The 22487-nt window shown below is 35.6% G+C and overlaps 1 protein-coding gene across 3 annotated transcripts; it reads left to right on the forward strand.

The window, feature by feature from the left end:
• The first annotated feature begins 11338 nt into the window (after positions 1–11338).
• Positions 11339–21862, forward strand: LOC115959696 (delta-aminolevulinic acid dehydratase, chloroplastic-like). 3 transcript variants are annotated; one of them, XM_031078195.1, is made up of 13 exons: positions 11339–11518; positions 11979–12316; positions 12689–12800; positions 12916–12989; positions 14662–14730; positions 14858–14941; positions 15046–15115; positions 15475–15530; positions 18625–18746; positions 19740–19811; positions 19899–19980; positions 20086–20163; positions 21447–21862. In XM_031078195.1, the coding sequence occupies exons 2-13, from the start codon at positions 12020–12022 to the stop codon at positions 21612–21614; spliced, it is 1284 nt and encodes a 427-aa protein (XP_030934055.1). In that variant the 5' UTR covers positions 11339–11518; positions 11979–12019; the 3' UTR covers positions 21615–21862. The 3 variants fall into 3 exon arrangements, with proteins under 3 accessions (XP_030934055.1, XP_030934056.1, XP_030934057.1); XM_031078196.1 differs by having other exon boundaries at positions 11518–11580; XM_031078197.1 differs by lacking the exon at positions 11339–11518 and adding an exon at positions 11610–11693.
• The last annotated feature ends 625 nt before the right edge of the window (positions 21863–22487 follow it).

Genomic DNA, 22487 nt, shown 5'->3' on the forward strand with positions numbered 1-22487 from the left:
TTTTATCTTGGTGTAGCATGAACTTGAACCAGGCATGGATGTAGTAATGGTAAGAATAAGGAATAGTCCAGCCAAGTAAATGCTGTGTAGAAGTAGGATTGAGTCCCCATTTTTCTTTAGTAACAATATCGAGTAAGAGAACACTATGGTAAATAATTTGGATGTATCAGCTTTATTAGATATAGGTTTAATAAATATTGACTTCTCATGGAACAAGATAGCAAAATAATATCTTAAATATTTACCAATGTGTTCAGGAATCTAGTGGAAATTTTGAGGAAAATAACTTATTACAAGTTTGAGGGGATCTTTGATCATAGCTTTGTTGGGCTCAATAGAGAATAGGTTTTGGCAATATTGTTTTGAGACGTATTAAGAAGCATTGGGATTTCTGGAGAAGGTGGTTTTAACAGGTTGGTTAACAGGGACCATAGCATATGGGTCATAAGAGGATGCTAACACAGTAGAGTAGTTTTGTTTGGGGATAGTACCTAAGGTGGTAAAATGGCTAGCAATTTCAACAAGGGAAGCGGGTTCTTATTTAACAGGTTGTTTAGAAGTATCTGTAGTAGGGTGTTTGTCTTTCGACCTTCTTCTTGCCATTGTGGCATTGCAAGAATTCACAAGTAAGGAAATTAGGAATAGTATTTTTAGAACCTTTAATATATTCAATATCAAAATAAAAAACACTTAAAATAGCTTGCCATCGAGCAAAAATATGTTTTGAAGCAATATTTCAACATCATTTTCTATAACATATTTAGCACTTTTGCAATCAATTCGTAATAAAAACTTTTGATTTAGCAAATCACTTTGAAATTTGGAAATACATAATACTACAGATAAAATTTCTTTTTTAATAGTACTATAATTCATTTGTGCATTATTCCAAACTCCTAAATGGAAACGAACAATTTGTTCGGATGAGTTTGGCGAAACACGTGTTAGTGTGGCTTGAATTTTGCCACAAGCCCATAAGGCCCAACCAAGCCCAATTCGGCCATAAAATTGACCTAATACAAGTTGTATTAGGAATCCCACTCAGCCGACTTTACAAAGTAATATATATATATATATATATATGTGTGTGTGTGTGTGTGTGTGCTTTATTATATGCGGCCAAAAAAGAAGAGAATTGATTTAATAAAAATTCCAATTAACTTAGTGAGCAGTCGCATGAGAGAAAATAGAGAAAAGAGAGGCAGCCAGCTTCTATTCTTATTTTTTCTGTGAGAGAGTGCTAGGGTGTAATTGAGATTTAGGTTTCTTGAGAGTGTTCTTGTGCACTATTGTATTTTCCCTGATAATAGTGAAATCCCTACAACTCCGTGGACGTAGGCAAATTGCCGAACCACGTAAATATTGTCTTGTGCGTGTGATTGTTTTCTTTGGCGTGTGTTTTCTCTATTTGTTTTGTTTCTTACAGGTTGGGAATTTTGATTAAATTCCCTACAACTGGTATCAGAGCCTAGGGTTAGGTTTGAGTGGGAGCAATGGCAGAGGAAGCAAGAAAGACGTCTGGAATAGAAAAGTTTGATGGCACAGACTTCGCGTATTGGAGGATGCAGATTGAAGATTATCTCTATGGGAGGAAATTGCATCTGCCTCTTTTAGGGACAAAACCTGAGGCTATGAAGGCTGAGGAATGGGCTCTTCTTGACAGACAGGTACTAGGAGTTATCAGGTTAACTCTGTCTAGGTCTGTTGTACACAATGTTGTAAAGGAGAAGACCACAGCAGATCTGATGAAGGCTTTGTCTGGTATGTATGAAAAGCCGTCAGCAAACAATAAAGTGCACTTGATGAAGAAACTGTTCAATCTGAAGATGGCAGAGAATGCATCAGTAGCACAACATCTGAATGAATTTAACACTATCACAAATCAATTGTCGTCTGTAGAAATTGATTTTGATGATGAGATCCGTGCATTGATCGTTTTGACTTCTTTGCCAAACAGTTGGGAGGCAATGAGGATGGCAGTAAGCAATTCTACAAGAAAGGAAAAGCTCAAGTATAATGATATACGAGATTTGATTCTGACTGAGGAGATTCGCCGAAGAGATGCAGGCGAAACCTTAGGATCTGATTCTGCCCTAAACCTTGAGACAAGAGGCAGAGGTAATAATTGAAATTCAAATCGGGGCAGATCAAAATCCAGAAATTCTAATCGGAACAGAAGTAAATCTAGATCAGGTCAACAAGTACAATGCTGGAATTGTGGGAAAACAGGTCACTTTAGGAATCAATGCAAAAGTCCTAAGAAGAAGAATGAAGATGATTCTGCTAATGCTGTAATAGAAGAGGTACATGATGCATTACTTCTTGCAGTAGACAGTCCACTTGATGATTGGGTTTTGGATTCAGGAGCTTCGTTTCATACCACTCCACACCGAGAAATCATACAGAATTATGTTGCAGGTGATTTTGGTAAGGTGTATTTGGCTGATGATTCAGTCTTGGATGTTGTGGGTATGGGAGATGTTCGAATATTGTTGCCCAATGGGTCTGTTTGGTTACTGGAGAAGATTCGACATATTCCTAACCTGAAGAGGAATCTGATTTCTATTGGACAACTTGATGATGAAGGACATGCAATACTATTTGTTGGTGGTACTTGGAAGGTTACAAAGGGAGCTAGGGTATTGGCTTGTGGAAAGAAGATTAGTACTCTGTACATGACCTCAAGTCCAAGAGACACAATTGCAGTTGCTGATGCAAGTACTGATACAAGCAGATAGCACCGCAGACTTGGTCATATGAGTGAGAAAGGGATGAAGATGCTGCTGTTAAAAGGAAAACTACCAGAATTGAAGTCCATTGATTTTGACATGTGTGAAAGTTGCATCTTAGGAAAACAGAAAAATGTGAGCTTCTTGAAAACTGGCAGGACACCGAAGGCTGAAAAATTGGAGTTAGTACACACTGATTTGTGGGGGCCTTCTCCGATTGCATCTCTTGGAGGTTCAAGGTACTACATCACTTTCATTGATGACTCAAGGAGAAAGGTATGAGTTTATTTTCTGAAAAATAAATCAGATGTATTTGAAACCTTTAAGAAGTGGAAGGCCATGGTTGAGACAGAAACAAGTTTGAAAGTAAAATGTTTGAGGTCAGATAATGGAGGAGAGTACATAGATGGAGGGTTCAGTGAGTATTATGCTGCATAGGGAATTAGGATGGAGAAGACCATTTCTGGGACACCACAGCAGAATGGTGTGGCTGAGCGCATGAACAGAACTCTCAATGAGCGTGCTAGGAGTATGAGGTTGCATGCTGGACTACCAAAAACTTTTTGGGCTGATGCTGTTAGCACTGCAGCTTACCTGATAAACCGAGGATCTTCAGTTCCCATGGAGTTCAGACTTCCTGAGGAGGTTTAGAGAGGTAAAGAGGTAAAGTTTTCACACTTAAAAGTTTTTGGTTGTGTTTCCTATGTTCATATTGATTCTGATGCTCGTAGTAAACTTGATGCAAAGTCTAAAATATGTTTTTTCATTGGCTATGGTGATGAGAAATTTTGCTATAGGTTTTGGGATGAACAAAACAGGAAAATCATCAGAAGTAGAAATGTGATATTTAATGAACAGGTTATGTACAAGGACAGGTCAATTGTAGTGTCAGATGTTACAGAGATAGATCAAAAGAAATCTGAGTTTGTCAACTTAGATGAATTGACTGAAGGTACTGTCCAGAAAAGGGGTGAAGAAGATAAGGAGAATGTAAATTCACAGGAAGATCTGAGTACACCTGTAGTTAAAGTCCGCAGATCTTCCAGGAACATTAGACCTCCACAGCGTTATTCACCCACTTTAAATTATCTCCTGTTGACTAATGGTGGTGAGCTAGAGTGTTATGATGAAGCCTTACAAGATAAAAATTCAAGCAAGTGGGAGTTAGCCATGAAGGATGAGATGGATTCCTTGTTGGGGAATCAAACATGGGAACTGACTGAATTACCAGTAGGAAAGAAGGTTTTGCACAACAAGTGGGTATACAGAATAAAGATTGAGCATGATGGTAGCAAACGTTACAAGGCCAGATTAGTTATTAAAGGGTTCCAGCAGAAGGAAGGCATTGACTACACAGAGATATTTTCTCCAGTTGTGAAGATGTCAACAATCAGACTGGTACTGGGAATGGTGGCTGCAGAGAACTTACATCTTGAGCAGTTAGATGTGAAGATAGCATTTCTTCATGGTGACTTGGAAGAAGACCTTTACATGATTCAGCCAGAAGGGTTCATTGCTCAAGGACAAGAGAATTTAGTTTGCAAACTAAGAAAGAGCTTGTATGGCCTAAAACAAGCTCCTAGACAGTGGTACAAGAAATTTAACAGTTTTATGCATAGAATTGGGTTCAAGAGATGTGAAGCTGATCACTGTTGCTATGCTAAGTCTTTTGACAATTCTTACATCATATTACTGTTGTATGTGGATGATATGCTTATTGCAGGGTCTAGCTTTGAGGAGATTAATAATTTGAAAAAGCAATTGTCCAAACAGTTTGCAATGAAGGATTTGGGAGCTGTAAAGCAAATCCTTGGTATGAGAATCATTAGAGACAAGGCTAATGGTACATTGAAGCTTTCACAGTTAGAGTATGTAAAGAAAGTTCTCAGTAGGTTCAACATGAATGAAGCTAAACCAGTGAGCACACCCTTGGGTAGTCATTTCAAACGAAGCAAAGAACAGTCACCGAAGATAGAAGTAGAAAGGGACCATATGAGCAAGGTGCCCTATGCCTCAGCTATTGGCAATTTGATGTATGCTATGGTGTGTACAAGGCCAGACATTGCACATGCAGTGGGAGTTGTGAGCAGATTCATGAGTAGGCCTGGAAAGCAGCATTGGGAGGCAGTCAAGTGGATTCTGAGATATCTGAAGGGTTCATCAGATACATGTCTTTGCTTCACAGGTGCAAGTTTGAAACTGCAGGGTTATGTAGATGCTGATTTTGCTGGTGATATTGATAGTAGAAAAAGTACTACTGGGTTTGTTTTTACTCTGGGTGGTACAGCTATATCATGGGCTTCAAATCTGCAAAAGATTGTCACTTTGTCTACTACAGAAACTGAGTATGTTGCAGCAACTGAAGCTGGAAAGGAAATGATTTGGCTACATGGTTTCTTAGATGAATTGGGTAAGAAGCAGGAGATGGGCATTCTACACAGTGACAGTCAGAGTGCAATCTTTCTTACCAAAAATTTGATTTTTCATTCAAAGTCGAAGCACATACAGACAAAATACCACTTTATCCGTTACCTTGTTGAAGATAAGCTGGTAATGCTTGAGAAGATTTATGGATCTAAGAACCCAACAGACATGTTGACTAAGGGTGTCACTATTGAGAAGTTGAAGCTGTGCGCAGCTTCAATTGGTCTTCTAGCTTGAGGACAGGAGGATGAATTGCAGGGATGAGGGATTGTGTTATGGAGGATTGTGGCTGATGTTTGCAGCTTGTGAGCCCTTAAGGGCTAAGGTGGAGCTGATGGAGGAGTTTGCTAGTATAGCTTGATCAATTCAAGCCAAGGTGGAGATTTGTTAGTGTGGCTTGAATTTTGCCACAAGCCCATAAGGCCCAACCAAGCCCAATCCGGCTATAAAATTGACCTAATACAAGTTGTATTAGGAATCCCACTCAACCGACTTTATAAAGTAATATATATATATATATATGTGCTTTATTATATGCGGCCAAAAAAGAAGAGAATTGATTTAATAAAAATTCCAATTAACCTAGTGAGCAGTCACATGAGAGAAAATAGAGAAAAGAGAGGCAGCCGGCTTCTATTCTTATTTTTTCTGTGAGAGAGTGCTAGGGTGTAATTGGGATTTGGGTTTCTTGAGAGTGTTCTTGTGCACTATTGTATTTTCCCTGATAATAGTGAAATCCCTACAACTCCGTGGACGTAGGCAAATTGCCGAACCACATAAATATTGTCTTGTGCGTGTGATTGTTTTCTTTGGCGTGTGTTTTCTCTATTTGTTTTGTTTCTCACAGGTTGGGAATTTTGATTAAATTCCCTACAACACGTTGTTTCAGGAATCAAGATACCTCCATAACCAATGTCAGAGGTATCAATTTCAACAATTTTGAACGCATTGATGGTTGGAATACCAAGACAATGTAGAGTTTTAACATGGGACTTGATTTGTTTGACAAGAGAAGTATGAATATCAGACCAAGGAGGACGATTATTTTGTAATCAATCAAATAAAGGTTTACATAATTTTCTAAGTCCTTATAGAAGTCCACAATATAGTTTAGAGACCCAAGGAATATTTGTAGTTGTATTTTATCAATAATGACATCAAAAAACTTATCAGCAAACTGGATAGCTCTGTCAATGAGACGAATCTGTCCTTCAGAAATGTCATAGCCAAGGAAATGGACATTTGTTTGAAATAGTTTGATTTTCTTAGCAGAGACAACAAGACCATTACATTTGATGGTATCAAGGAACGAATACAAATGTTTCCAATGTTTATCAATGGATTTGGAGTAAACAAGAACATCATCAATGTAAACAATGGTGAAATGACCAAAGGAATTGAAAATATCATTCATAATGTTTTGGAATTCACTAGGGGCATTCTTAAGACCAAAAGGCATAACATTCCACTCATAATGTCCAAAGGAGTGGTGAAAGCAGTTTTGTACTTATCAGTTTCACTGATTTGGACTTGCCAAAACCCAGATTTCATATCAAATTTAGAAAATATGACAGGATCACTTAGCCTATGTACTAGGTCATTCTTATTAGGGATAGGATACCTAATGCATTCTAATACCTTGTTCAAAGGCTTCTAGTTAATAACCAGGGAGACTTACTATTCCTAATCAACTTCTTTGCAAGCAAATCATGAATTTCCTTTTTACAAAATTCAATAGTTTCAGCATTCATTTGGATGGGACGAGCCTTAGTAGGAATGTTTTTTTCATTAAAATCTTTCACATAAGGCAAATTAACAATATGCTTTTTCCAATGCCAAAAAGCATTAGGGATATCGGAACAAACATCATTAATCAATATTTTATGAAAGTTATCAATTTTGGATTGTAATAATTTATTTGAAAGCTGTTCAACAATTTTCTTATACCTAACTTCTTGTTTTAAAAAATTTAGGTGTTTGGTTTTAGCATGAATCAAATTTAAAGAATTATCAGTATCGATTTCAAATTTGGAAGCACATTTAAATTTCATTTTCTACCCAAACGGGTCAGTAGTGATACCATTATGTTCAGTAAGAAAAGGATATAAAGAATTTATGAAAGGAATACCAAGAATTACTTTGTCAGTCATGTTTTTAACAAGAATAGAGGGAATTTTAAAACAAACATTGTCATGGCAAACATGAACATTATTTAATTCATATTTAATTTTCATTTGAGTACCATTAGCAGAAAATAGTTTCTCTGTGGATTTTTCATAATATTTAGAAGGAATTATTCATTCTTGAATGCGATTCCTATTAGCACCAGAATCAATCATATCAATAACATTGAATTCATATTCATAGCAAACAACAATTTTAACTTTTGAAAAACATTTTGGAGGAATCAGTCCGTTGATAAGATTGAGCCTATTACCATCTGTAGGAGCATTATCAGAAAGAGGAGCTTGTTGACTGGGGCTGTCTTCACCTCTCTGCTCATCAGGCTCATTATCAGTTTGTTCATTATCAAGTTATTTATCAATTTTTAAAAGTAACATTTCTTGTTTTAAGCTAAAGTTATCATTTTTAACCTTCTTTAAATCATCTTTTAGTTCAACGATTTCTTTCTTAATAATAGTAATTTCATGTTGTAAGTCATTAACAGTTATTTCTCTAGACTTCTTTTTATTAAACCTTTCTAAGGTCTCATCAAGACTTATCTTTGGTTTCTTGTTTTTATCATTTTATTCTTTAACCAAAGTTTTCTTGTGTTTTTTTAGATATTCTTCTTTAAGCTCAAGATTATCAATTTGGCTTATCAAGTTTATTAGAAAATATTCTTGTTCTTCTCCTTTGTCAGAACATTAATTGTTTTGCGACCTTTGGGTAGAACATTAATAGTATTACAACAAGAGTCTCTACAACCAATTTTAATATTAGGGGAATCGAAAGTTTCATTAGTAGAATGATAGCTAGAATTAAGAATATAATTATCTGACGAGGAAGATGGATCAGAAGATCGTGATTTAAGAATCTGAATCAGATCTTCTTTATCACTGTCATTGATATTTAACATATTAAGCTTGTTTTTTAATTTACCAGGTTTTTTGTTGCAGTCTTTACTAATGTGACCATATTTTCCACAATCAAAACAGTTTCCTTTACCAGGTTTCTGCTTATCCTTTTTCTTATAAACATTTTTCTTTTTAGCATAAAAATCATTAGGTTTAGTAAATCGTTTTTTATATCTTTTATATTTGTAATCTTCATGGACTTTATCATATTTCTTATCTTTCTTTTGCCTGGAAGGGGCAATAGGGGGTAAACCATATTGCTCACAGAAATTGCCCATTTCATACTTGGCGTTTCTACTATTTTTTAACTGATGTTTGAACATTTTTTGATCATTACACATGTTAATACCAAGTTTTTTTTTTTTTTTTTAATTATTATTATTTTTATAGTGCTAAAAATATCACCATATGTTTAATCATCATAATTAATAATACCATTTTTATCAGTTAATTCTTCTTTTACCTTATGAGCAAAAAGAGGAGGCAGTCCAGCAATAAACTTCTCTTTCCAATAAGGCTTCAAGCAGTCTTTCCGAAACATTACTCTAGAAATAAAAACATCTTGGTACCATCTATAATCAGACTTAGTGGGGCAACGTAAATTGTTTAAATAGTCACTAATATGGGAAGAAATATTAAAAGGAGTTCCAACAAAATGTTTAATAATAGTGTAGATTAAAGTATTGACTCTATCAAGAATACCTTGACCAACTCTTTCATCAAAAATAGGTAATCCATCATCATCTTTTTTAACAGCCTTTTTGATGGATTCTCTAGACTCTTTGGTAAGATATTTTTCCCACCAACCGTGAAAGGTTCTAGAAAAACCGGTAGTAAGAAGATCAACAATTTCAGCATGGTCAAGATTATGGTTGGTGATATAAGCATTAGCAACCATAGACATACGACCCATTTTGTTGCAATCTTTACTAAAGTGACCATATTTTCCATAATTAAAACAATTTCCTTTACTAGGTTTCTGCTTATCCTTTTTCTTATAAACATTTTTCTTTTTAGCATAAAAATCATTAGGTTTAGTAAATCGTTTTTTATATCTTTTACATTTGTAATCTTCATGGACTTTATCATATTTCTTATCTCTCTTTTGCCTGGAAGGGGCAATTGAGGGTAAACCATATTACTCACAGAAATTGCCCATTTACCCTAACCTAATCTAATAGTGGTGTTGATTCTTTTTTTTTTTTTTTTTGGTTTTTTGATACAAAATACAAAATAAAAATTCGACTCTAACCTAATTTAAGTGTATATGTGTGTGAAACTTCTTTCTGAAGACTTGAATCTCGGCATTTACCCTTTACACCTCACAAACACTTATAATTGTAAAGTGACCCTTACTTGATTGGCCCCCCAAAAAAAAAAAAAAAAAAAAAGGCAAAACTAGGCTAGCTAAGCTAGCACACCACATGATGACATGAACATGAATCACATGATCCAACTAGAATTCCCTGTCATTCTCTTTTGTCAAAGTGGGTAGGTACTCGTCCTCGATACCAAATTACGGCTACGATTAAACTAGTTTAATAAATTTGACCGAGGAGAGAATATCATTATCTGACGAGGAAGATGGATTAGAAGATTGTGATTTAAGAATCTGAATCAGATCTTCTTTATTATTGTCATTGATATTTAACATATTAAGCTTGTTTTTTAATTTACCAGGTTTTTTTGTTGCAGTCTTTACTAATGTGACCATATTTTCCACAATTAAAACAGTTTCCTTTACCAGGTTTCTGCTTATCCTTTTTCTTATAAACATTTTTCTTTTTAGCATAAAAATCATTAGGTTTAGTAAATCGTTTTTTATATCTTTTATATTTGTAATCTTTATGGACTTTATCATATTTTTTATCTCTCTTTTGCCTGGAAGGGGCAATAAGGGGTAAACCATATTGCTCACAAAAATTGCCCATTTCATATTTGGCATTTTTACTATTTTTTAACTGATGTTTTAACATTTTTTGATCATTACACATGTTAATACCAAGTTTTTTTTTATAGTGCTAAAAATATCACCATATGTTAAATCATCATAATTAATAATACCATTTTTATCAGTTAATTCTTCTTTTACCTTATGAGCAAAAAGAGGAGGCAGTCCAGCAATAAACTTCTCTTTACAATAAGGTTTCAAGCAGTCTTTCCGAAACATTACTCTGGAAATAAAAACATCTTAGTACCATCTGTAATCAGACTTAGTGGGGCAACGCAAATTGTTTAAATAGTAACTAATACGGGAAGAAATATTAGAAGGAGTTCTAACAAAATGTTTAATAATAGTATAGATTAAAGTATTGACTCCATCAGGAATACCTTGACCAACTCTTTCATCAAAAATGGGTAATCCATCATCATCTTTTTTAATAGCCTTTTTGATGGATTTTCTAGACTCTTCGGTAAGATATTTTTCCCACCAATTGCAAAAGGTCCTAGAAAAACCGGTAGTAAGAAGAAAAACAATTTCAGCATGGTCAAGATTATGGTCGGTGATATAAGCATTAGCAACCATAGACATATGACCCATTTTGTTGCAGTCTTTACTAAAGTGACTATATTTTCCATAATTAAAACAGTTTCCTTTACTAGGTTTCTGCTTATCCTTTTTCTTATAAACATTTTTCTTTTTAGCATAAAAATCATTAGGTTTACTAAATCGTTTTTTATATCTTTTACATGTGTAATCTTTATGGACTTTATCATATTTCTTATCTCTCTTTTGCCTGAAAGGGGCAATAGGGGGTAAACCATATTACTCACAGAAATTGCCCATTTACCCTAACCTAATCTAGTAGTGGTGTTGATTCTTTTTTTGTTTTTTGATACAAAATAAAAATTCGACTCTAACATAATTTAAATGTATATGTGTGTGAAACTTCTTCTTAAAGACTTGAACCCCGAAATTTACCCTTTACACCCCCATAATTGTAAAGTGCCCCTTGCCCAATTGGCCCAAAAAAGAAAAAGAAACAGAAAGGCAAAACTAGGCTAGCTAAGCTAGCACGCCACATGATGACATGAACATGAATCACATGATCCAACTAGAATTCTCTGTCATTCTCTTTTGTCAAAGTGGGTAGGTACTCGTCCTCGATACCAAATTACGAATATGATTAAACTAGTTTAATAAATTTGACAAAAATAAAAATCAAATGTCAGCGTCCTCACCCGCCCTTTGTGTACAGCCCTCTTCTCATTGGTTCCCCCCAAATTCCCCTATCAGATAAGCTCCTCTCTCACTCTCTCATCTGTTGCGGCTTGTTCGAATCCAAGGTATGATTTTCGTGTCCGATTCCTGTCAATTCGATTTTCTCGGGAAACTGTTAGGATCTTAGGTAGTTTAGTTTCTTTTCCTTCGTTTAGTTGAAGCTTAGAAATCAATTATTTTTAAATAACTGAGAATGACTCAAAACTATTTGTGGCTCGGTTGAAGACGACTTGAACTGAAGTAGGGAAGTAGATAATTTTTATTTTTTTTTTGAATTTGAACATTTTCTTTTCTTTCTTAACTGTTTTCTCAGCAACCAAACAGACTGCAATTGAAGAAAAATATGTGCTTTTTCTTGTTTTAGTTAGCTGGTTGTGTGTTGATAGAAATCATAGAACGACCTTTATAAAAAGTTTGACTTACATTACACAAACAATCAAATATTATTGAATTTTATGTGTGTATATATATATCGGACCTTTTAATTTTGATCTGTTCTGCTCGTTTTGTATTTGTAATACGCAGACATTTGGTTATAGAGAGAGAAAAAAGTATTGGGATAATCCATGGCTTCGAGTATCGTTAATGTGCCTTTCCAAGCAATGAAAGGTGTGGATTGCCACTATGTTGGGCTTAAGCCATCAACGAGTTCAAAGTTCAGTTGTGTTAAGACTGCAATAAGGGTTCGTTCTCCGCGTCTTTTTGTTGTAAGGGCGAGTGAGAAGCACGATGGACCCATTAAGAAGTTGGGGTTGAGTGAAGCAGAATGTGAAGCTGCTGTTGTTGCTGGGAATGTGCCTGAAGCCCCTCCCATGCCACCCAAGCCAGCAGCACCAGCTGGAACTCCTGTGGTCCCTTCATATGTGAGTATTAGTATCAGAATCCCATTTGAATAGCATTGCTAGATAGCATGAAATAAGCATATAGTATGGTACCAATTATAGGGATATAATTTGGGGAAGTAGATTAATAGCCTTGTAGCTTAATTGCATTGCCCGATTCTCCCAATGAGGGGAACCTGGTTTCAAATCACCCTCCCGCGCTTATTGTAAACAAAAAAAATTTGGGAGAATAGATGTCATTTGTATAATTGGTTTGGAAGTATAAGAATGGGAAAACTGTGGATTTAGAGTGAAATGTTAGATTAGGTTTGATGGGTTTTAATTGTGTGGATTTGAACTTTGTTATTGGCAATTGCAATTCTTTCCTTGATGACTGTTTTTGGTGTGTATCAGCCACTGAGTCGACGTCCTCGTCGTAATCGCAAGTCACCTGTACTGCGGGCTGCATTCCAGGAAACTCAAATATCACCTGCTAATTTCGTCTATCCACTTTTTATTCATGAAGGTTTGTATTGATGTGGACCGTTCTGTTGTAGACTTGTAGTTTTTTGCTTCTGGTTTTTATGCATAAACTTGTCTCAGTTCACATGATATGAAATGTCATTTGACAAAACTTGCAGGTGAGGAGGACACACCTATTGGAGCTATGCCTGGATGTTATAGGCTTGGGTGGAGACACGGACTTGTGGAAGAGGTGATTTAGCTCTAACTGATATTACATGTCTAGTTAAATTAAAATATTTAAATTTATGTTTTCTGTCCCAAGCATTAAAACTCAGGGTAATATTGTCCAAAGGTTTGCTGGTGTATGGCTAGCCAAAACTGGTCTTTACTAAAGACTTGGCCTTGCTGGATTCTATCATTACTTATGATTAGATGACCTTAGGCTTTGTTTGGTCAGGCTTTTTCACAGGTGCTATGGCTTTTAAAAAGTAGAAGCTATCAGCATCTTACCAAAATGGTGTTTGATCTTTTGTTTGGTTGGAGAAATTGGCTAGGGAAACACTTGTTAGACATTTGGAATTTAGTACCGTTGTGCTTGTTGTGGTGCATATGGAGGGAACGTAATCGTCATAAGTTTGAGGATGTGGATAGTTCTGATGATTAGTTGCTTACTTCTTTCGTTATTGGTTTGATTGTTCTCGGGCTTGGGGATTCACATCTTGTGACTCCATCCCTTTGTTCATTAACTCTCTTCTTTTTTGTAATTAGCTTTCTGTCCTCTTTTTGTACTTTTTGACTACTTTGTGCTTTTCATGCATATTGTAGCATCTTTAATAAACTTTTTCTTACCTATCAAAAAAAAAAAACTCAAGGGTGCTTTGGCTTTTTGTTAATTTTGTGAAGCAGCTTATGCTTTAGGTGGCTTTTGAGAAGCAGCTCAAGGGTTGCTTCTCAAAGTAGCTGAGCTTCTCGTACTAATAAATTGATGCAGCCCTTTCAAATCAGATGTAAGGAAATCTGATTCCAAAACTTTCCCCACCCCAATAGCACAAAAAAGACCCAAAAATAAATATAAATAGATAAACATAAGATCTCCACCCTTTATTGAGTTTACTTGTCATATCCTCTTGAAAATAATATTTCTCAAACTTGCGTTCATTGTTGTTTCCCTTTCGTTTATTTGAATGAAACTTCCATGGTAAGTGCTTTAGTGGACATCATTATTGGATTTTTCCTCTGTGCATTGTTGTCTATGTTTAACTGTTTTAAATGTTTTGCAACATTATGATAAAATATGTAAAAAAACCAACTGTTCTAGGTGTTTCCCTTGCTCAGTATTGTCTGTATAAGTTGATTTCGACTATGTGAAGAACTTGAGCCAGAATCCCTGGAGGTTATTGCCCATGGACCTTGGCTCATTTTGTAAAATGTTGGGGTGGGATAGGGTAGGTCTTAAGTTCATATGTTACCATCTCATTTGAGGGGGAACAAAAAGAAGAAAAAAAAAAAAAAAAGGAAACTGAGAATATGTAGAGGTTGTGTCTTGACTGGCTTATAAATTCCTTTTAAGGATCTCTGGCTGGCACAAGTTTAGATTTTTATTTGCATTGTCCACTTGTTTTTGGTAAGTATATTGATTTTTGAGAATCTTACGGAGTCTCCATGGTGCTTTAGACCTACTTAATTGTTTAGATGTTAGTTGTACTATATCTAAGAACTTTAACAGCTAGTTATAAGTTAGACCTAGTTTGAAGTGAGATGGTAGCAGACAAATCTTGAATAACCTTTTGCTCATATTAAGTTAATTTTCACACCCAAATGGAGCACCTTTTAAGATTTTTTTTTTATTCAAGGTATTATTAAAATATAATCTACTTTTCAGAATTGAGGACAATTTTTTGAATAAGCATTGTCTGAACCAGGTTGCAAAGGCTCGGGATGTCGGTGTCAATAGTGTTGTGCTCTTCCCCAAAGTTCCAGATGCTCTCAAGGTTCTTATTGCCTCCCTACCTTTTCATTTGTTTGGTGTTTTTTTTTTTTTTTTTGGCTGGGTGTGGGTGGGAGGATTTCCACTCTATTCCACATAATGGTGTATCATGATTGGTTTTTGCCTTGTAGTCTCCAACAGGAGTTGAATCATACAATGACAACGGTTTAGTGCCTCGAGCAATACGGTTGCTCAAAGACAAATACCCTGATCTTGTAAGTCAACACACTTCACTTGGTTTTTTAGGGCTATAGATGGGGTTTCATTTTACTTGTGTGTGTGGAAATGTCACTTTTCTTAATTTTGGGTCTTTCATCAGGTAATCTACACTGATGTTGCATTAGATCCATACAACTCTGATGGTCATGATGGTATTGTCAGAGAAGATGGTAAGAAAGATGTGTTTTATATATATATATATATATATATAGATATACATATTATATATATAGAGGTTTGAACAATATTTCTTAAAAAAATGGTGTTCAAGAACTGTGGAGATCAAACTAAGAAGGATCCTCGACAGCTGCTGATGTAGGGTATTGCTTGTGCTTCTTTACCTGAGTATCTAATATTGCACCTCAATAACTTCTTATAATCATCATTCAAGTTTCAACAAAAGTTTGATCATTATTCTTAGGGAGCTGACTCTAGGCTTAAGCTTTTGTGCTTCTGTATTTTGATTTCCCATGGATACAGACGTTGAGTTACTAATTCCAAATATGTATATATTATTGATACCCTGTAGGTGTTATAATGAATGATGAGACCACATACCAACTATGTAAGCAAGCTGTTTCCCAGGTAATATTGGTAGATAAGTGATGCGGGAGATGAAAGAGAATTATTATTTAATATTATTTATGTTTGCAAGTCAATTGTATTTTTATGTTTTAGGTCCTAGTAGTTTATTGGGCTTTTAGTATTTTAATTTAGAAGTAAGGTTATTTTTGTAATAAGGCAATTAGGGTTTCCTAACCAGTAAGGGTATTTTTGTAATAAGGCAATTAGGGTTTCCTAGCCAATTAGAACTAGGGTTTAGTAATCCTTTATAAACAACCTATTGTACTCCTTGATTAGACGGTTGATATTTTGATGAATGAAAACAATGGCCGTTTGGTCTTTCTTTAGTCTGGTGCTGACTCCAGGTCTACCCTAGGTGCTGACTCCTAGTGGTTTCCCCGCTTGGTGCTGACTCCAAGCAAGGCCTAGGTGCTGACTCCTAGGTCATATCTTTTATTTTTTCCGTTATTTCAATTTTGTTCTGATTGTCCTGCGTCAATTTTGGTATCAGAGCAAACACTGATCTGTTGAAGCATCACCGCAGGAAAGAACCAGAAAATATCACCCACAAAAAAAAAGAAAAAAAAAACCCACAAGATCAACACCCACCGCCTCAAAACCCATCAACCACCAGTCGCCGAAACCCACAAGATCAACACCCACCGCCCCAAAACCCAACAGCCACTAGCCGCCGAACCCATTATCACGTCGACCATCGTCATGTCTCGTGCCGCCGCTGCCTTCCCTGTCGTCGCGCCACCACAGTTGTCAACCCCTAGCCCCGCAAGCCCATCGTCGAGCAACCTTCTTTCAATTTAGAGATTCCGCTCTCTTTCATTAGTTTCTGTGGTTTCTTTTTCATAAGTCTGTACTTCGAGTCCGTGTCTTTCAATTTAGAGTCTTTCGTTTGACTTTCTTTTAAAGTCCGTGTTTGTAGCTTCTTCAATTTTAAGTCCGTGTACTGTATTTTATTATTTTGCAAAAAAAAAAAAAAGAAGAAGAAGAAGAAGAAGAAGTCTTGTTGTTGCTAGCCCATTGCACGTATAGGCCCCAAAGCTGTTATCCACAGTTGCTGCCAGCCCGTGACTATAGTACAGTAAGTTGGCCACTATCAAGGAGAAAATCACAGTAGCTATTTGCTGAAGCACTATTTTAGAGAATCAAGGAAATATTAGAAGCACCTTATTTTGATGGTTATGAAACTTATCCACGAGATTTTGTCAACTGGATGAATGGGATGGAGCGATTCTTTGAGCAAGTAAATTTTGCAGATAACATAAAGGTTAGGTATGCCAAGTCGAAGTTAATAGGTAAAGCACAGAGGTTTTGGGAGAATCTTGAACGTTTCTGCTATATGGATTATGAACCTGCCATTACTGTGTGGGAAGATATGAAAGAAAAGTTTTGTGATGAGTATTTGTCACCATACTATCGAGCTAAGTATCTACCCCAATCTCAGTGTGGTACTTTTCAAGTTGAAGCAAATGCGATGAATCCTCATCTTCATCCCATATCATGTCCTTAGTGCACTTTTGAACAATCTACCAAGGAATTATTTACCAGGAAAGTAACAGAATTAACTGTAAAGCCCATGAAAGAGATTCAAGACAGGATTGCTCAGATGAAGCAAATGAAGACTCAACCTGATTCAATTGGGAAACTAAGGATAATTGATTACAATGAACTTATTGCTGCCCCCATAAAAGACAACATTGATGGTGATATCTTGGTCGTGGAGAATCCTCTAGCAACATCAAAGCCTGATGTTGACATAGACATACATGCCTCGACAAGTGTTGCTTTAACAAGCGTGCAAGGAAATGAATTTATTGAAGAACAGCAAGGTGAAAAGAATCAGCAAAAAGAGAGTATTATGTTAGAGGGTGCACATGCTGTGAAAGTTGAAGTTGTTAAATGTGCTTCTGATCAACCCTCCACAGTCCTTGAAGATCTACATCTTGGTGAAGTCAAAGAGGTTGAAACCAAAGTGCTTCCTATGGTTCATAAAGTTCAAGAAGAGATTATACTGATTCCACACATTGATTTTATTATTCCAAATGAGTTTGATGTGGTGGAATTCAAGGTTTTTCTTTTCCCTATGCTTCCTAAGGTGATTTCAAACTTGAAGCAAGTGTTGTTTGTTAGCATCTTAATCCTTCAATGCTTTAAAACTCGAGGTCGAGTTTTCTCCAACCAGAGGAGAATGATGCGGGAGATGAAAGAGAATTATTATTTAATATTATTTATGTTTGCAAGTCAATTGTATTTTTATGTTTTAGGTCCTAGTAGTTTATTGGGCTTTTAGTATTTTAATTTAGAAGTAAGGTTATTTTTGTAATAAGGCAATTAGGGTTTCCTAACCAGCAAGGGTATTTTTGTAATAAGGCAATTAGGGTTTCCTAGCCAATTAGAACTAGGGTTTAGTAATCCTTTATAAACAACCTATTGTACTCCTTGAAGAGACGGTTGATATTTTGATGAATGAAAACAATGGCCGTTTGGTCTTTCTTTGGTCTGGTGCTGACTCCAGGTCTACCCTAAGTGCTGACTCCTAGTGGTTTCCCCGCTTGGTGCTGACTCCAAGCAAGGCCTAGGTGCTGACTCCTAGGTCATATCTTTTATTTTTTCCGTTATTTCAATTTTGTTCTGGTTGTCCTGCGTCAATAAGTCTCTATGCATTATGTATTTACTGTTTGGAAAAATACAAGATATATCTATTGACATTTGAAAATATCCCAAGATTTCTAAAGGTGAAATTGCCCATCATACATTTTGATTATCATATTTAGGTCTACTCATATAGAATTTTCAAAAAGGTTCACTTAATTGGGCAAAAAGATTTGGGTATACTGAGTTCTTCCACTTAAAAGTTATTGGAAACTACTTTGTCCCTGACTTTCAAAGTTAACTGCTTCAAGTCCCCAAAAATATTGCATAAGTCTCCCATGGCCTGCAATTCATTTTTACTTGAGAATGGGGAGGTACTGGTAGTTCAGCAATCTTGCTGGGGTTCTTTAATATTTACATCTATATTGCTCTGTGTAATATGCACTCCGCATTGTGCTGCTGTTCCCTGACTAGTTGCTACTTTTTGACTTGGTTACTTTTGTAATAGGCCCATTCTGGTGCTGATGTAGTCAGTCCGAGTGACATGATGGATGGACGTGTAGGAGCCATTCGAGAAGCTTTGGATGCCGAAGGCTTTCATCATGTCTCAATAATGTCTTATACAGCAAAGTAATGTGATTACATAATTTCTCATTTTAGTCCTATTCCCATCACTTTATGTAGCATGTATTGCATTATTAACAGATTCATAGATTTCTATATAACACATAAATAAGTGCACATGTTTAGCCATGTCCTGTTACTAAAGTTCTTTTGAGTTCTGGTTTCTAAGCTTCATACTGTGTCAAAGCATGACGGTGCAATTAAGTGCCACAAAAGATTTGAGAAATATGGCCAATGTTCTGGAAATTTAAGCTACTTATTTCACTGTGCAATAAGCTTTAGAGGTTATTAGAGAATCACAGTAAGAAAAACTATATTGTATCTGCCTGTGTAGCAGATACACACACAGAGAGAAGCACTTATCACAGAGAGAGAGACACAGTAATGTGGGTGCTTTTACTATCCGAGTGCATGAAAATCGCATTATGTATTGTGTGGAAGTCAATTCTTCTCCAGAGATTGTGTAACAATGCAGTTATGGAGCATCTGGAAATAGTATGGATGGCATCATTTCTTTAAAATGATAGCATTTTGAATGAATTTGCTCCGTTCTTTGCATAGGATTACTGTTAGGATCCCTAGAACAAAATTTTCATTTTCCATACGAGTAGTGGTGATTTGTACTCTCTCTCTCCCTCCCTTTTCCCAAGTAATAGACCCATTATTGTTTTCATGGCTTCTTCCTGGAGAAGCTGTGCTATTTCTTTAAATGCAAAGAATGCAATTTGGGTAATCTCATTTTGAAGGGATGTCCAAGTACCCCTGTATAGTTGTTATCATTTTTAGTCTATTAGATTCAGTCTGATTAGTCCCTTTGAGGTTTTTGATGGTTGGGAGCTGGACCTTTGTCCACACATGGTTTCTAGGTTGACCAACCATTGTAATGAGCAGAACTTTTGACTAGTTGAATAGCATTATTAGGTATTACCCGAAGCCATTTTTGCCACTTTAGTGTTGGTCACTGTTTTTAAATGTCTGTCTCTGTCATGTTGATAACAGATTCGCAAGCTCATTTTATGGACCTTTCAGAGAAGCACTTGACTCAAATCCGCGTTTTGGAGACAAGAAGACGTATGTAATTCATTAATGTCAAATTTTATGGTGACTTTGTTATCTAATATACTTATGCTCAGTTTTGTTTTTATTTGGAATCAAAAGTTATCAGATGAATCCAGCCAATTATAGAGAAGCTCTGGTTGAGACCCATGAAGATGAGTCTGAAGGCGCCGATATCCTCTTGGTTTGTCCTCCCCTTTCCCAAATTTCTCTTTACTTGATTCTTGAACATGTTTACTTGAGGGCAGAAGCTCCCCTGTACACTAGTTTTAACTTCCTTGGGTTACAGGTGAAACCGGGTCTTCCTTATTTGGATATTATAAGGCTTCTCCGAGATAACTCTTCTTTGCCGATTGCTGCATATCAGGTATGATCATTCGCTTTTGTACTTACAATGTCTCTTCAATTGCTTGCATACTTATTTCAGATTCCCATTCTTGACCTGATTCTTGTGCACTATCATTTATATTAATCTTCAAGACACAAATTACTTTGGAATCTCTCTTCCACATTTTTGTAGTTTAGGATGTAGTCCTCTTAGCACCAAAAAGGATACATGTTGTTATGGAAGCAGATCATGATTTTTTGCACCTATGCACTGAAATTAATTTATGTTAGCCCCATGCTATTTTAAACCTCCTGTTGGTGCAGCACATAAAGATTGAGCGAAACAAAATGATAATTTTTATAACTGTCTTGTTAGCTTATAGATGATGCTTGGTCTGAATACACAGCACGTGCATGGTTTTGGAATAGATAAGTAACACAACCTTTGCCATTTGTTTCATAGTCTGTCTCAAATTTCATGTTCAAGATAACCTTCAAGGCTGAGAGGACTGCTATCATTTTAACTTTTAACATGTGTAAAGTCATACTATATCTTATCTTGCATTTGGTCTTTTTATGTTTTGAGATAATGAAGCACAGCATCAATACGGCACTGATGCCATACAGATGTATTGATGCAGCAGTCCTGAATAATTGGATTGTTATATAATATAACAGTATAAGATCGAGATTTTGATAGAACACGACATGTGCTGTACCGAATAATGCTATAATAAGGGGGGGCATTATCTATAGCTGTCTATTTGTGTATCACATGCCTTAGTACCATGTCAGCCGGTTAAAATGGTACAGATAGAGTTGTTATTATTTGTGTTTGAAAGACTAATTTGTAAGAGGGTTAATTATGCTTGTCTCCCACCTTTTGGGAATTTATCCTATTCTCAAACTATGATGTTTGTGTGCCAAATGGCACTTCCATTCCCCAAAGCATGGGGTGGTGGGTGAGAGTGGGGATTCAAGTCAATTATTTACCTAGCAAAAAAAAAAAAACAAAAGAAAAACGATGATATTTGTTGGACATGCATAATGTGTAAAGGAACACATTGAAAAGGAAATATTTTGTTGTCTATGGACGTGACATAATCCACACTTTGTTATGTTGATTAGCAAAAAGAAAACGTTTTCACTGTATAATTTGCAAAGATGTGGAATTCTTGTGGATGTCCTCAAAAAATGATTTTTGTTGTGTTATAACTACTACCCACATTCTTCTTCTTCAATGAGTTTGTTTAAATTTTCTGGAACTCATGGACTAATGTTTTGGGTGAGTAAGTGAAAATTTCATTAATTTCATGGATTCAGGTTTCGGGTGAGTACTCAATGATCAAGGCTGGTGGGGTTCTGAAGATGATTGATGAAGAAAAGGTTATGATGGAATCACTGATGTGTCTCAGACGAGCTGGTGCTGACATCATCCTTACATATTTTGCTCTACAAGCTGCTAGATGTTTATGTGGTGAGAAGAGGTGAGAGACTTTTAGAATAAAATAGGGGGATCGTTTATTGTGGAAAAGTAAAAAACTTTTGAGTTCTTTTATTTCATCTCGTGAGAATTAAGCTGAAACTGGGAATGAGATGCTTTTAACATGCCAGTTTTGCCTTCTGTTGTTGTACAGCTTAAGTAATTAAGGTGCTTGATTGCTGTGTATTGCTTAGTGCACGTGAGTCGTGACTTTTTTTTTAATAAAGATTAGAATAAAATGCTTGGCTTTCAGTTTGTTCTTTGTTTTGTTCTCATATCAAGTAAATAATACTCATGCATGTGCTGTTCTGCTAGATTCTGTATTGTGCAGGAAATGAGTTTTTGGCTTCTTGCCATAAGCCGACGAGAAGCTGAAACTTGATCGGTTTGTTATGTAATGGAGTGGGGTTTTGAAGCGGAAGAAGCAAATTATACAGGGAAACTGGAAAGATAGATTATGGTCATTTAAAAAAAAAAGAAAAAAAAAAAGGTAAAATATTATTTTGGTTCCTAAACTTTCTCAAAATTTTTTTTTAATCTCTAAATTTTAAGAAGTTCATTTTTCGGCCTTTGACTTTGTTAAAAGTTTTTTCAATAGTTTAGAGACAAAAATATGGATGAAAAAAGAACTTTTGTCAATAGTTTAGGGATTAAAAAAAAAAAAAAACTTTTAATAAAGTTTAAAGGCATAAATAAAACATTTTCAATAGTTTAGGAACAATATGAATTTTTCAATAGTTTGGGGATAAAAGATGAACTTTTCAATAATTTAGATGAAAAATAACTTTTAATAAAGTTTAGGAACTAAAATAGTTTTTACTAAAAAAAAAGAAAAATTTCCTAACAAATCTTTTAGCCCTTAAGCCTCTATTTGGATATAG

The sequence above is a fragment of the Quercus lobata genome, chromosome 9 (assembly GCF_001633185.2).
Source record: "Quercus lobata isolate SW786 chromosome 9, ValleyOak3.0 Primary Assembly, whole genome shotgun sequence".
NCBI lineage: Eukaryota > Viridiplantae > Streptophyta > Magnoliopsida > Fagales > Fagaceae > Quercus > Quercus lobata.

What these genes read in the sequence shown, in the direction of transcription:
- LOC115959696 (XM_031078195.1), top strand. Translation starts at nt 12,020, where the DNA reads ATGGCTTCGAGTATCGTTAATGTGCCTTTCCAAGCAATGAAAGGTGTG. An exon ending in TCCACTTTTTATTCATGAAG is followed by an intron (nt 12,801 to 12,915) that starts GTTTGTATTGAT and finishes CAAAACTTGCAG; the next exon opens with GTGAGGAGGACACACCTATT. An exon ending in CGTTTTGGAGACAAGAAGAC is followed by an intron (nt 19,812 to 19,898) that starts GTATGTAATTCA and finishes TGGAATCAAAAG; the next exon opens with TTATCAGATGAATCCAGCCA.